The 15,569-nt window shown below is 45.8% G+C and overlaps 1 protein-coding gene and 1 long non-coding RNA gene across 5 annotated transcripts in view; one reads left to right on the top strand and one right to left on the bottom strand.

Moving 5' to 3' along the window:
• Positions 1-386: 386 nt before the first annotated feature.
• Positions 387-4,477, bottom strand: LOC144365190 (uncharacterized). Its single transcript, XR_013423474.1, has 2 exons — positions 3,787-4,477; positions 387-1,885 (listed from the first exon to the last, which is right to left on the bottom strand). It is a non-coding gene; the product is annotated as an uncharacterized LOC144365190 (long non-coding RNA).
• Abcc4 (ATP binding cassette subfamily C member 4 (PEL blood group)) overlaps positions 4,332-15,569 on the top strand; it is a 224,165-nt gene continuing 212,927 nt past the window's right edge. The window contains exon 1 of one of the 4 annotated variants that reach the window (XM_005317040.5): positions 4,332-4,914. In XM_005317040.5, coding sequence (XP_005317097.2) covers positions 4,841-4,914 — 74 coding nt within the window. In that variant the 5' untranslated portion in view covers positions 4,332-4,840. The remainder of the gene's footprint in view (positions 4,915-15,569) is intronic. The other 3 variants (XM_005317042.5, XM_078016213.1, XM_078016214.1) reach the window with 3 other exon arrangements.

Raw genomic sequence — 15,569 nt, 5'->3', positions numbered from 1 at the left:
AGTTTGTGACTGGTTTGGATCGTAAATGTCCCCCAGAGTCCCATATGCTAAAGGCTTGGTTGCCAGTCTGTGTGTGATAGTGGGGTGGCAGAATCTATGAGATGGGGCTTAGTTAAAGGAAGTCAGGTCATTGGGCACACTCTTGAAGGGGAAGAGGAGAACCTGGCCCTTCCTCTGTTTTCTGACCACTAAGAGTAGGACAGTCTTCCCCCACCACTCTCTCCACTGCTGTGCTATACTGGGCCACCACAGGCCCAAGGCAACCAGACCAAGCGAGCATGGCGTGCCACCTCTGTAACTAGCAGAGAAAACCATTCTTCCCATTCAGTTGACTTTCTTAGGTGTTTTGTCAAAGATGGAAAAATGACTAACACACACTTAGCATATTTCCAATGTTCATCCACAAATCATTCCATTGATATGTGATGTTTTATTTACTCCTTCATCAGCTGATTCACACTTATTATTTCTGTTTCCTTTATGACTTTAATGACTAATGCCGTTATGACATTTGTGCCCATGTGGATGTGTTTTCATTTCTTTTCTGTGTATCCAGGAATGCACATGATAAAAACTCTGCACCTTTAAAAAAAATGTTCTAATTAATTATACATGGCAGCAGAATGCATTTTGACACATCACACTTTAACAGAGTATAACATCTCATTTGTCTGGTTGTACACGATGTAGAGTTACACAGGTCATGTAATCCTATTTGTATGTAAGGTAATAATGTCCAGTTCATTCTATCCCCACCCCTCCCATCAGTCTAGTACAAAATACCTCTATTCTCTCCCCCTTACTGTGAATTAGCATCTACATATCAGAGAAAACATTCAGCCTTGGGGTCTTTGGGATTGGCTTATTTTGCTTAGCATAATATTCTCCACTTCCATCCATTTACTGGCAAATGCTATAATTCCATTCTTTTTTAAGGCTGAGTAATATTCCAGTGTGTGTGTGTGTGTGTGTGTGTGTGTGTGTATTCCTTTATCCATTTTTCTGTTGAAGGGCACCTAGTTTGGTTCCATAACAGCTATTGTAAATTAAGCTGCTATAAACATTGATATGGCTGCATCACTGCAGCATGCTAATTTTAAGTTCTTTGGGTATAAACCTAGGAATGGGATGACTGGGTCAAATGATGGTTCCATTCCAAGTTTTCTTAGGAATCTCCATACTGCTTTCCATAGTGGTTGCACCAATTTTCAGTCCCACCAGCAAGGTATGAGTATACCTTTTTCACCACAACCTCGCCAACATTTATTGTTGCTTGTATTCTTGATGATTGCCATTCTGACTGGGGTGAGCTGGAATCTCAGTATAGGTTTTGATTTGCATTTCTCTAATGCTAGAGATGTTCAACATTTTTTTTGTATACTTGTTGATCGATTGCATTTCTTCCTCTGTGAAGAATCTGTTTAGTTTCTTCGCCTATTTGTTGAATGGGTTATTTGTTTTTCTGCTGTTAAGTTTTTTGGATAACTGTAACTTTTTGAAGAACTGGCAGGTTTTGCCCAGTGGCTGTGCCATTTTCCATCACAATCAATGATGTGTGGGTGCTCCAATTTCCTCTTCTCCAACACTTATTACTGTATTTTTGGTTACATTATTGAATTATTTAAGGTCTTTTTAAAGACATCTCCCATCATTGCCTGGCCCAGCTGTCAAATACCCCAAAGGAATATAGTGCTGAAGATTAAACCTAGGGCCTTGAACATGTTAAGCAAGTGCTCTACTGAGTTTTACAATCCAAGCCCCAATATTTGTAGAAAAAAGGAAAAGTCCCCTTTCATTTGTATATTGTCCTCAGAAGGCATTTTGAAGTGATGAAGTTCACAATAACCCTGTAGAGAGGAGTGGGAATCTGATTCCCATTATAGACCTGAGGAAAATAAGGTGAGAAAGGTCAGGTGACAATGAAATGTGTAGAGTTCTATGTCTAGTCCTCTCTCTATAATCAGACACCAGTCTTCAGTATTGCTTCTAAATACCACATTAGTTAATGTTCAGAAAAGAATGTCAAGAAGCTTCAAAAGAGCTTGGTATATTAAAAAACAAAACAAAACAAAAACAGAAACCAGTAACAGAACAACTCAGCAGAAGCTGAGGAACCTAAAAGCTTTGGCAGTTTGGAGACTGCTAATTATGGTTCTGGCACCATTGTGGGGGATAGAGAGCGCACTTCTAACTTTAGCAGACAAATTCTTCACCTTTCAAGTAGAACTAGTAGCTGAGCATTTCCTGGGCTAGGAAGTTAGGGAGTTTTAAAGAGCACTGTATATCAGGTGAGGGAGACCTATTGTGGTTTATAGACCACGTTAATGGAGAACCAGCTAATCCAGAAAGGAAGGTAATTGATCATAATTTTCTTACCATATTCAAATTAAAACTGTCTTTCTTTTTGTATTATGCATCTCAAACATATCAAGAAAATAGTATAATAAACCCCTATGGGTCAGCAAAATTAAAGGACAGCACAAAAGACTTTCCCAGAGGAAGGGGACCCAAGAGGTGGAATCCGTGGAAGTGCGGTTGTTTCCCCTTTTCATAGTTTTGGTGATGAAATGTAGGTTGGAAGCATTAGGACACAGGTGGGCCAAATGGGCAGGAAGGACTTTTGGGATGGGCTATCTCCAAATCTGTTGGGGGCTGTTTCCAGGGCTCCATTAACATTTCTTTGAGGTGGACTTTGGCCTAGGGCCTTTTTGGGACTTCATTAACATTCCATGAGTTGTCCTGTTTTCCCTGAGTCATTCTCAGCACGGCCTCCATTTTAGACTTCACTCGGTATTAGACCCGATTTACCTAACTTCACTGACTACCTAACTTTAAATCTGGCTTCAGTGGTATGGGCAATTGAACCCAGGGGCATTCTACCACTGACCCACATCCCCAGAGCCCACTTAATTTTTGAGACAGGGTCTCACTAAGTTGCTGAGGCTGGTTTCGAACTTGCAATCCTCCTGCCTCAGTCTTCTGAGTTGCTGGGATTACAGGTGTTCCACCATGTCTGGGTATCCCTAACCCTTTTTTAAAAAAAATTTATTTTTGAGACAGGGTCTTCCTAACTAGCCCAGGCTGGTCTAAGACTTGAGATCCTCCTACCTCAGCCTCCCAAATCCCTGGGATTACCTGTACCACCAGGACTGGCTTTTATTTTTTAGAGATGGGGTGTAGCTATGTTTTCCAGGTTGGCCTTGGACTCTGAGCTCAAGGAAATCTTCCTGCCTCAGGCTCCAGAATAGCTGAGAGCCGCTGCCTCTGGCTGCATTGATTTTTAAATAAATGTTTGTATACAGTAATATTTTCTTTCTTTCTTCTTCCTTTTTTAGTACTAGAGATTGAACCCAGGGGCATTTTACCCCTGAGCTACAATGCCAGCCCTTTTTATTTTGAGACAGAGTCTTACTAAATTGGTGAGGCTGGCTCATCGGATACAGTGGAGCTTTCTTTAAATTAATAATCAGATCATTTTAGTGCATGCATATGAGAAATGATCAGAGTAGGATAAAACGATCTTGTTACTAGCACCATGAACTTGTAACCTTTGATCTTTCTTCATTTAGGTTTGCAGGGATGAGAAGCTGCCGAGTTGGCAACACACGTGATTGAGGACTTAAGAGTGGAAGGTCCAAAAGCTAGGAAAAAGATTTTGTTCATTCATTTCTACATTCATTCATTCAATCAGAACACCCTGGCACTTTTCAAACACACTATCTCCCAAGGAGCCAGACCATGATTACACTCAGACTTGCGCACGAATCAGGTTTCATCATTACTGACCTAAGACCTTGGACCAGCTGCTTTTGAATCCGTTTCTTCTGAAAAATAAAGATAACCTTATTGAACAAGGCACGGTCAAAAGCGAGGTAAGACACCGAGAAATGTATGTAATCTGTATCCTTTGTCATTTTTGCCACCGTTATTCTGCTAGGCTTTCAGGGCGCCAATAAAAAGATGGTACAGCAGGAGTGTCTGTCCGAATATCTCCTTCCTCCAACCTAGGCGGGCAGAGAAAAGCTCAGAGGTTCCAAAGCTCAGGGTGCCAAAAGCCCTCCCAGTGACAGCATTCCTTTATCTTCCCAAACCATTTAAATTCTAACCTCACGTTACCTGCCTGTCTTTCGGTCTCGCTGCTCTACAAAGATAATCTACGCTAAACCTTGCTGCGGTCCAAGCGGTCCAAGCGGTCCAAGGTCAAATGCTTGGCCCGCAGGTTGGAGAACCTCCCAAGGCGCCCGGTTTGGTCCAGAGGAGGGCAGCGCGCCAGGGGGCGGGCTGCCGAAGCCGCCCAGCAGCTTTCTCCAGGTCTTTGGAAACCCTCAGCCGAGGGGGCGGTTCTGAGCAGGAGGGGCGGGCGGATCCAGCACCGCCCTCGCCACCTTCAGGGTCGGTTCCTTGGCGCTGATCTCGAACTTCTGTAAAGTCTGCTGCCGGGTCCTGGTTCCAGCACGTGGGTGCCTCCGCGCCGGGTGCTGTGCTGCGTGGCCCGCGTGGCCCCTCTGTTCAGGCGCCTCCGCGGCCCTCACCCGGCACCTGTGCACGGCCCTCGGCTCCCTGAGCGGACGGCCTCAGGGCCCTTGGGTGCTCTCGCGCTGGGCTCGCCGCTTCTGGGCTCCCGACAGCGGCTGCGGCGGCGGCGGCGGCGCGTAGCTGGCTCCCCGAGGCGGCCCGGGAGGCGGGGACGGGGCGTGCCGCCGGCGCCCGGTTCCCGGAAGCGGCTGATTGTCTGGCTCCCGCCGAGCGGACCGGCGCGACTGCCCGAGCTGCAGCATCCCAGGAGCAGGAGCTCGCCAGCCACCGCCGCCCGATCCGCGCGCCCCAGCCCGGAGGCAAGATGCTGCCCGTGCACCCGGAGGTGAAGCCCAACCCGCTGCAGGACGCCAACCTCTGCTCGCGCGTGTTCTTTTGGTGAGTACCTCCCGCCGCCGCCGCCCGGCTCGTGCCCGATGCCGCGTCGCCGTTCCCGGGAGCGGGCGCGTTCCTGTGCGCGGCCGGTGCGCGGCGTGTGCGCCGGGGAGGGGGACTCGCGGAGATGGTGGAGGGGGACGCAGGGACCTGGTGGCGGGCGCAGGTGGAGGCCCCTCCAGAGGACGATGGCCAGCGGGAGGTGCGGAGGCAGGGATCGAGTCTGCCTGGAGACGGAATCTTGCTCTGCGGAAGCATCCCCGGGACCCCCGGGCTCCCACACGCCCACCTACCGCCGGGGATTCGCAGCTCTTCCGCATTAAAATGCACTTTTTTTCCCCCCCCCAGTTTAAATAAGCAGCTGTAATTATGCCCTTTTCGCAGCCTGATTACCGTCCTGGAACCACTAGTGCCGTCTCCCAATGGTGTCCCCTACCCCTCTGATTCTCCCTACTGCACGACTCATTCCTGCTGCACCTGCTCCGCCTGTGTGTGCCCGAGTGTCTGTGACTGAGTGTCTGAATCCCTGGTCTCTGTGACCCTGGCTTTCTATCGGTGTGTTGTGTCGTGGTACCTAGTTATGACAGGTTTCATGTAAAATAAGGCTATTACTATTTTAAATGGATGAATGGGGACATTATACTTGAACAGAAACTGCCTCCACGTTTTGCTTTTGGCGGGGACACTCATAGCCACTCTGGAGTATGTCTTTGACCAGACCCTTTCCCTTTTTGGTGGAATCTTCATTTCTGTCTTTGAGGACTACTCTGGGTGTGGGCTGTCTAGTCTTGGGAGAGGTGATCTATGGGCTTGATACAAACTCTTTTCTTAAAACCCTGGTGGTCCAGAGCTGGGAGGTGCCCAACCTTACCCACCTTGCTGGAGGAAATAGGTGATAAAGATCTTAGATAAAGGGGCCTATTAACTAAAGATTTGCATCTAGCAGCCTGGTTACTACTGTGGACCGGAGCCTTTGGGATTTAATCACACTTGGTTGTTAGAATAGCTTTTGTTTCTTGACCTCTGTTCTTTCATCTTTCCCACATATTCTGGTATTTCCTTTTTAATGGAAAACCTAGGGAATCCCAAGAAAACTAGTCGCCTATTCTTGTCTTAGTTGTGGTGTATTCAGAGGTTCAAGGACCTGCTCTTGGCAGATTGGAGGCCCTTAGGGAGAAAGAGGGGTGTGGTGGAGGAAGGAATATGGGTGTGGTTAACATAAAACAGAACTCAAAGTAGGCAGACTGTCTCCTTCAGGCAGCTCACAGAACTCTCCATTCACATTCCATTTGTGGGTTTTCAGAATGTAGGCACAGGGAAAGCCAGGCCTGGTGGTGAATCTCTGTAGTCCAGCTACTTGGGACACTGAGGCAGGAGGATAACTTGAACCCAGAAGTTTGAGACCAGTGTGGGCAACAAAGTGACATCCTGTCATTTAAAAAAAATGTAGATAGATTCAGGGAAATGGGAAGGTAACGAGTTGATGACTGGGTGGGCACCATTTTTGTTTCCCTGTTGGAAGGGAAGAAACCATTACCTCTATTTACATTTGAACTCAAGCTGAGATATTTTGGTGAAGTTGCCTAGGATCACACTGCTACTAAGGTTTGGAACACAGTCCCCACCTGGATAGTCCTAACTGCTGGGCTGAGTGGCTTCATTGGGGAGTTTGCTCCTGAGTGCACTGAGGGGGCTGGAGTTTCTCAGGGGAAGTTCTTAACATTCCTGTTTTTTTGGGGGTGGGGTGGGGTGGGGTGGGGGTACCAGTGATGTAATCCATAAGTCCTTACCCACTGAACCACATTCCTAGCCCTTTTTATTTTTTATTTTGAGACAGGGTTTCCTTCAGTTAGTTAGGGCCTCACTGAGTTGCTGAGGCTGACTTTGAACTTGCAATCTTCCTGCCTCAGTCTTCTGCCTGGCTGACATTCCTATTTTTTGGAGATGATGACCATGAAACGTCTTTTGGGGCGTTTCTCAAAGTGGGGCATTCAGATTTTCAGCATTAGCATCTGCTGGGACCTTGTTAGAGATACAAAGTCTCTAGCATCTATTCCAGACTGGTTCAGTAAAACCAGAAACTCTGTGTGTGTGTGTGTGTGTGTGTGTGTGTGTATGTGTGTGTATTCCAGGTGGGACTAATTTAAGGTTAAGGTTGGCTGTTGGCTCACAGCTTTAACCTACTTCTGTGGACCTTGCTGTTCCATTGTTTTACTTTTAAAAGGGTTGTGACTGGAGAGTCAACTGGTCATCCTGTATTTACTTACCTTCTGTAGTTTGAGAAGTTGTAAAGTCTGAGGCCACTTAGTGCTATCCTTGTGTATCCCACCTTGCAGCCTCCTGGAGAAATGCCCACCTTAGAGAAAAACTGATTCTTTATCTTCTTATTGGGTGTTTGATTTTCTTCTCAAATTTCATCTGCTTTCTGAACTTGTAGCTGCCTACCCAAATGATGCCAGTAACTAGCTTACTGACTTTAATACAAAACGTGCCACTGGAATTTTGGTGTATTCATAACGCAGTTTGGATTTGGGCCATACATTATGGCTATTAATAATGGTTGTGGATTTTTGAAAACAATATTTTGTTTTCTATTTCTGCAAGAAATTTAAAACTTGAAACAGGAAAGGAATAAGGATAATTTCTGTCATCTGGGTACAGTGGCTGTTTCAGTTGGTCTTCGCCCTAAACTGTTTTTTGGCCCTAAACATCTTCACACGTCAGCACACATACTCATACACTCGTGCTTTTTATAAAACTGTAAATAGTTTTGAATCTTGATTTCTTTTTTTTTGAGAGAGAGAGAGAATTTTTAATATTTATTTTTAATTTTTTAATATTTATTTTAGCGGACACAACATCTTTGTTGAACTCGGGCCGAACGCATGCCAGGCGAGCGCGTTACCGCTTGAGCCACATCCCCAGCCCCTAATTTCTTCTTAATTTTTGATGGTTATCATTCATAGTACTAAATATTGTACAGATGATAATGACTAAAATTTGTTCAGTATTTCATTATTGTTGAACATCATTTATTTCTAATGATTACACATGTTTATTTATGCCCATATTTTGGTGCAATTTTGCCAGTCTGGCTGGGCACATATAACCGAGCCGCCACAAAGCCTTGTAGTTCAGAAAGCAACTCTTTATTCCCGAACTCACACCGGCACCCTACACACACTTCCTGGGAACATACTCCCTCCACAGGCCTCCGCTCACCAATTCTCCCAGAACCCTGTGAGAACTCAACAGGAACTCCAAAGGGAACTCCAGAGTAGCTGGTGCCTGAGGCAGCTGGATCCGCCCTGTCCGCCCCCAGGATCCGCCCTAATCCCAGTGCTGCCCTAATCTAGGAGCAGGGTAACCTTTCAACCATTCCCTCTAGCAAAATGCCAGGCGTTATTCCCACTAAACTGTGGCTCTCAACACAATTTGTGTGTGTGCGCGCGCGCGCTCATGCATTGGGGCTTTGGGGTGAATGCCTTGGGTGGGCTAAACATGCATCCTACTACTGAGCTACACGCCCAGCCCTATTAATATATCTGATTAAGTTTCCAGGATCACCTGTATCTATGCATTTTCTGTTAGCTATTTTCTTATTGCATTCCTAAAAAAAAAATGAAGGCAGTTAGAATTTCTTTTTGTATTTAATATAAGGTAGGCCCATTTTTTTCTAAAATGGCACATTTTCTCATCACTGTTGAATTTTTTTCTCCTCTGTAACTGAAAACGGGTGGTATGATTTTTGAACCCTGTCCAGCTGAGCATGAGATGAATAGTCCAAGCCCTTGAGACTCCCAGGAATCGTGCCACTCCCTGCTGTGCAGCAAGCCTCTTGGGTGAGCTCTGCCTCCTCTGCCTGGCCTCTGGTGAGGAGGTCTTGGGTTAGCAGCAGGTGGAAGGTTAACAGTGAAGCTTTTCCTAAAGGGGGTTATTGAGTGGATCCTGGAGCCAGATGCATTTGGTCTGCAGAGAATGGTTAGGTCCTTGCTCCGCGTTGCTGGCTTTGTCTGAGTTGGTGAGATGTCATCTTGCAAAGCCCGAACTGTTGTAGAAACTGCCACTGGTGACAATATAGACTCTCTGGAGACCCATCTTAGAGAAAGCTGATGACATAAGGGTAGAAATGTAAATGGCTTCGAGAGCTTGGCGTCCTGAGGCCCTCAGTTAGTGCATAGAAGTGGAATTTTAATATTTGGTACCATTTTTGGAATATCTCCTACATGCATCTCTTATTATTCTTCATTAATAGTCAGAAGTCCAAATATTGTAGACGGAGGCTGAGTTAGCTTTCCAGGGCTCTTTTACCTGATTTCTTCTCCCTTAAGCATGGTTTGACTTTTGGCAATTTTATATAATAATTATAGCCTCAAACAAGACAAGGGTACACCCCCAAAGGTGTATTAAAATTTGCTGCTAATTCTTTATAGTGTAACATATTTTAGAATTTGAATCTCCTTTATTTTTCTTTCCTTTTCCTTTGTCCTGTTAGCCCTGCATGAGAGGTGTCAACTAGTGTCCCTTGCAATGTGTCAGGTGGATAGTTTGTTTTTCTGAGTCCCCTTGAGGCCCTGATTATGTTGATTGTCCTGCCTCCTTGAGGTGTACTTCCTGGTCCAGTGCTCTGCTGTTGCTGGGTTGTGGAGCCTGGGTACCAGGGATGTGGTGAGCTTCATCCTAAGTCATCCTTACAGCTTTTCCATGGGGCCAAGGAACCCCATGGGTCACGATCACCAGGAGCTGCCTCCTTGCCGTTCCTCTATGAGTTGTGAGCCCCTGCAGGCATTTCTTTGAGTCAGTGTGTGTGACTGGTGAAGAGGTGAAAGCTCAGAGCATTGGCAGGAAGTCTAGGATTTGAAATTGAACTCACTCAGTCCTGTCATTGACCTTGGCCTTGACCTTGACAATTCAGGGTGGCTGTGTGTGAGTGAATCTTCTGGGAGAGGATGGTTAATGCCTCTCAACCTGTCAGAGTTAAGGACTCAGGAGAGCCCAGGAAGTTCTGGGGGCTGGTGGATGCCTGAAGCCTGGTTCTAGCCTTGGTCAGCTTTTCATAATTAGCAGTTATTTCCTTATTTATAATAGTCCTAAAGAGGGCCATGTTTTTGAGGAGAGAAAAGGTTCCTGCCCTCCAGAAGGAGGAAGATAAGTTTTCCATCCATTAAAGATTAGTCCTTTTGTTATCTTTTCATTATGAGTATTCCTAAAGATAACTGAAAATGAAAGTCAGCAGAGGGTTAGCATGGGATTTTCTCTAGATGTTAAAGGTTGTACTTATCTGCATCAGCAGTGTTTTCCAGCTGCTGTTAAATATGCAGCTGCAGGGAGCCTGGTGTGGTGATGAACATGTATAATCCCAGTGACTCAGGAGGTTGAAGCAGGAGGACCACAAGTTCAAGTTAAACAGCCTCAACAACTTATCGAGGCCCTAAGCAACTTAGCAAGACTATCTAAAAATAAAATATAAAAAAGGTCTGAGAATGTGGCTCAGCAGTAAAGGACCCCTGGGTTCAATCCCTGACACCCCCCCCAAAAAAAAAGGCAGATGCCAGGTTCTCCTACCCCACCCCCCAGGTATATTATGATTCTGTTAAGTCTGTCCTGGGAATCTGCATTTTAATAGTTAATTCACCTAACATCCTCAGGCCACACATTGAGAGGCATGGATCAGATGGATTCATTTTGCTAATAATACTCTGGATCACAAATGCCTAGAGAATGCTGCCTGAAGGCTCTGAACTTGACTCAGTTTAGCGTATAACTCTCATGCAGTTTAGTTCTCAATATGACAACGTATCATGCTTCTCAGTGAGGATGGGGAGGTCCAGAGAGGTTGGGCACCACAGTCCAATCATTTCACCTCTGCATTAACATAGGAGCTTTTGGGAGACTCCTCACATCCAAACCACGACAGGGTTGTTCACCCATCAAACTTATGTAAAATTCCAAAATCCAAAGAACTGGAATCTGCGGTAATCTGGCCCCATGCATTTTTGAGAAGGGATACTTAACCTGTACTAGATCAAAGGGAGAGCTCTTCTTCCAGGCCACACTCAGTACAGGAGTCCTTTGAGGACTGGGCAGTGGGGAAATTACTTGTCGGACTCTCAAGGCCCCAGATCAGGATGCCAGGATTAGAGGGTGCGAGCCATGGTTTTCTTTCTGGGTAGTTTCTTTTTTCTTTTTTCTTTTTTTTTTAAAGAGAGAGGGGGGAGAGAGAGAGAGAGAGAGAGAGAGAGAGAGAGAATGAATTTATTTTTAATATTTATTTTTTAGTTCTCGGCAGACACAACATCTTTTTGTTTTGTATGTGGTGCTGAGGATCGAACCCGGGCCGCACGCATGCCAGGCCAGCGTGCTACCGCTTGAGCCATACTGGGTAGTTTCTATGCTGTTTTACTCCTTTGTCTGTGGTCTCCACTTAAGTCAATTTGATTTACCTTCCTTCACATGCTGGCCTTTCTGGTATTCTGGCAGGTCTCATGGTCCTCATTAAACCTTGTCTTGAAGAACAGTGTTTCCAGTTCCCATGCTGCCCTTGGATGGCAGGGTTTCCATACCCTCATCCATATGGTTAAACCAAATGATCTGCAGTTTAGTAATGTCTTTATGTTAATGTGACATAATATTCTACCTATGATCTGACCAAGGGTAGTGTTTTACCTAACTTATTCAATGTTTATACAATTTTTTTTTGGAGGGGGGTTACAGGGGATTGAACCCAGGAGTGCTTTATCACTGAGCTACATCCCCAGCCCTTTTTATTTTTTATTTTAAGAGAGTCTTTCTAAATTGCTGAGGTTGCCCTTGAAGTTACAGTCCTCCTGCCTCAGCCTCCCAAGCTGCTTAGATTACAGGAGTGTGTTGCTGCACCTGGCTATCTTGAGGGCTGGCTGTGTTCTAGATAATGTTCTAACCAAAGCTTGGCAGACTAGACCTGCAGTCCAATCCAGCCTACTGCCTGTTTTTATAAATAACATTTCCCGGCCATGCTCTTTTATTTATAGGGTCTGTCTGTTACCTGTTTTGCCCACTGCTCTATCAGATGTCCAGAACACGGGTCAGCAAACATTTTCTGGAAAAAGCTAGGTAGTAAATATTCAGGGTTTGCAATCCTCTTGCCTCAGCCTCCTGAGTTGCTGGGGTTACAGGTGTGTGCGCAGTGCCTGGCAGCATCGGTATTTTTAAAAGTTTTCTTTGGAGGTTTTGATGGACACTGATAACCCCGGACCACTGACTTAGCAGCTTCCCAAAGGTCAGAAACATTTCAGTATGTATTTCCATTTTTCTGGATGAGGGTTCCCAACTGCCCTCATCCCTAACTCATTTTAGGTTTCTTTCTTGTTGATCTCAAACCATGAAAACCATGATCACAATGGAACATGGTCATCCATGAGGGTGCCCAGCAGGTGGCAGTGGGGCAAGGGGGGTTGGTTGTTTGCCAGGGATCTTAGAGATATTGAATCCTTTGATCTTTATAGTCACCTCTTGTTGAAGTTGGGTCTGTCCTCATGTTACAGGTGAAAGAAACTGAGGCTAGAGAGTCAGGTAACATGCAGAGGGTCAGCCAGGTAGGAAGGAGCTGTGAATAGTCAGGTCCATCAAATTCCTTGTCCCTGTGTTTATTTCTTCACCCTGCACCAGATATTGATTGAGCTCACAAGGTGAATAGAATAGGAATTTCACACTTGTGAGTGTAAGATTACTCATATGATAAATCAGATTTATCTGCAGATCTTTACTGGTGTATCTTATTTGTCAGGATGTGAATGAGATATGTACTGGACATAATTGATTACTCTGTTCCTGTCACCTGTTGGAATGATCCCTCAACAGCTCCACAGGTGTTTGACCTGTTCTAGAGCATATGGGTGACCACAATGTCTTAACATGGTAGCCTGGGCTTAAAGGGGTCTCAGTATTGCAGAACCCAAAGGTGGCACTTATGTGAATTCTGAGTGTTCATTAAGCACCATAGTTTGTTCACTGTAAAGTAGATAAGGCATTCTTTGTGTGTGTGTGTGTGTGTGTGTGTGTGTGTGTGTGTGTGTGTCTATGTAACACTGGGGATCAAGCCCAGGACCTCATGCGTGCAAAAGCTTGTGCTCTATCAGTGATACTCCCAACCCCAGGTAATGTATTCTTTTTTTTTTTAAATATTTTTTTTTAGTTGTAGATGGACACAGTACCTTTACTTATTTATCTTTATGTGGTGCTGAGGATCGAACCCAGGGCCTCACACTTGCTAGGCAAGCGCTCTACCACTGAGCTACAGCCTCAGCCCTTTCAAGATTATATTTTAAGGACGATACGATAAAGTTTCTTGACTTATTTTTCTTGCCTCTCTCCAGTCAAGCAGGGCAAGCCGGCAGGGAAATAATATGGAAGTAGTGCAGCGTGTAATATCCATCTGTGGTGAGTAACCCGTTTGTTGACTGCCCACTAGAAATGAAGCTGTCTTTTAAAAAAATGCAGCAGAGGGGCCTTTAATTCATGCCCAGACCTGGATCACTCTCTGTGGAAATATATTGAAAATTATAAGTAGGTGTTGCTCCATCCTTAAAGAAAGCTTCTGGAAGCCTGAGGCTGTAGCTCAGTGGCAGAGCACTTGCCTAGCACACGTGAGGCCCTGGGTTCGATCCTTGGCACCACATAAAGATGAACAAATAAAATAAAGGTATGTTGCCTGTCTAGAGTTCCACAGATGAGCAACATGGCGGAAACGGCCCCACTCAGCTCTGCTGGCTGGCATCCCCTTTTCCAGGAATGGCACTGCCTCACTTGGTTACCAGGTTTGCACTTTGTAGTAGTCTGAATGTGGGGAAGTGTCTGGTCGGTGACAGGGAGTTTGGTCCATGCAGTGTCTTGACTAGAGGTCTCAGGGATTCCTGATTCCAGCCCCACACACTGCGGGCTTCTTCTCTGCAGAGCCCAGGTTTGTGCTCCGGAGCTACCACGGTGTCTTGTTTGGTGTTCGATGCTCTCTTGGCATGGGCCCAGCTAGGCTTTCTTCCTTTGCAATTACCCACATTCCCCGGGCACTCAGTGAGCTGTTCCTGCCCTGCTGCATCCATTGCCTGCTGTTCCCCTGCTTTAGCCCATGCTCCTCCTGTCCAGTACCCTGTTGCTGAACACCTGCCCATCAACCAACTTTTAGTCCATTATTCCAAGAATGTGGACCTGCTGTATGTCAGGTGCTTTTTATTTTTTAAAAGTGTTGAGCAGCACTTACTATAGGCTGAGAACTATTTCGGTACCTTATAAAGACTAGTTTATTTAATCCTCATAACAAACCTGCTAGGTTCTGTGATTTCCCAAAGTCACAGCCTGGGAGTGGCAGAGCTGAGCCTCCCAGCCAGGTCTGTGGCGTAGCTCAGAGTCCTTGCTCTCTGATGCTACGTGATGCCACCTCTGGGTCCTAGGTGCTGGGGTCAGAGTGGAGAGTGAGCCCAGGCCCCTTCCTAGAGGGGGGGGAGGGGGGCTCTATAAGTACTTGTGAGCCTCTGCTGGATGCCACACTGGGGGTGTCTGCTGGGAAGGTTGGGTTAGCCAGGGCCTCAGTGACTGCTCCGTGCTCAGGTCCTGCCTGTGCACTAGTCACTGTGTGTCCCCAGTGCCTGTGTGGGCCCTGGCACATGGCACTTGGATACCATGCTTGAGCAAACAACTAGGACAACTTTGCTGACACTTGCAACTAATTGTGATCCGACCATCTGCTTTCCCTCTAGTGGAAGAGATGCTAATTACAGGGATAAAAGAAATCCCAACTTGCTCCCTCCCTTCCTGTAGGTCTAGAGCCGGTTGGTCCATCATTGTAGAAAGTTCTGTTGATCGCACTGCTCTAGTCTGGAGGGTTCGATCCCTAGACAATGAAAATTGTTTTAAAAAACTTGGTCAAAGCCAGAGGCACCCGTGGTTAGCAGGGTCTAGGACTGGAGCTGAGGGTCAGGGATTGGAAGTGTGAGTGGCTGCCCCTTGGCAAAGTGGGACCTGGGACAGCTTCGGGGATGAGTGATGTCATCATCAACAGCAAACACCTGTGCGGTTCCTGCTATGTGCTTTATGCAAGTTAACTCATTTAATCCTCCCAACAATTCTGAGGTGCCGCTTTATCATGTCCTGTTTAAAAGTGAATAAATTGAGTTATGGAGAGGTGAAGACACTTTCCTGAGGTCACACAGCTAGTGACTGGCAAAACCAGGATTTGAATCCAAGCTGTGGAGATTGAGAGTCTCCAGGCTTCATCTTCTGCCTTTCAGCATGAGATACCCAGCAGAAAAAATGATCATGCTGTCTGTAGCGGAGGAAAGCGAGGAGTCCAGTTTTTTTTTTTTTTGAATTACTTTTTTTTTTTGGAATTACTTTTTTTTTTTTTTTTAAAGAGAGAGTGGGAGAGAGAGGGGGACAGAGAGAGAGAGAGAGAGAGAGAGAATTTTAACATCTTCGTTTGTATGTGGTGCTGAGGATCGAACCCGGGCCGCACGCATGCCAGGCGAGCGCGCTACCACTTGAGCCACATCCCCAGCCCAAGGAGTCCAGTTTTTAAAAAATGTTTTCATCCTGTTCTACAAATTTTATATGATGACCCAAGACACCTGAATTCTTTTTTTCTCACATTTAATGTATGTGTATTTTAACAGAAACAAAAGTTGCGA

This window comes from Ictidomys tridecemlineatus, chromosome 6 (assembly GCF_052094955.1).
Source record: "Ictidomys tridecemlineatus isolate mIctTri1 chromosome 6, mIctTri1.hap1, whole genome shotgun sequence".
NCBI lineage: Eukaryota > Metazoa > Chordata > Mammalia > Rodentia > Sciuridae > Ictidomys > Ictidomys tridecemlineatus.
The sequence above is the reverse complement of the archived record's forward strand: the minus strand, read 5'-3'. Positions and strand labels throughout refer to the sequence as shown.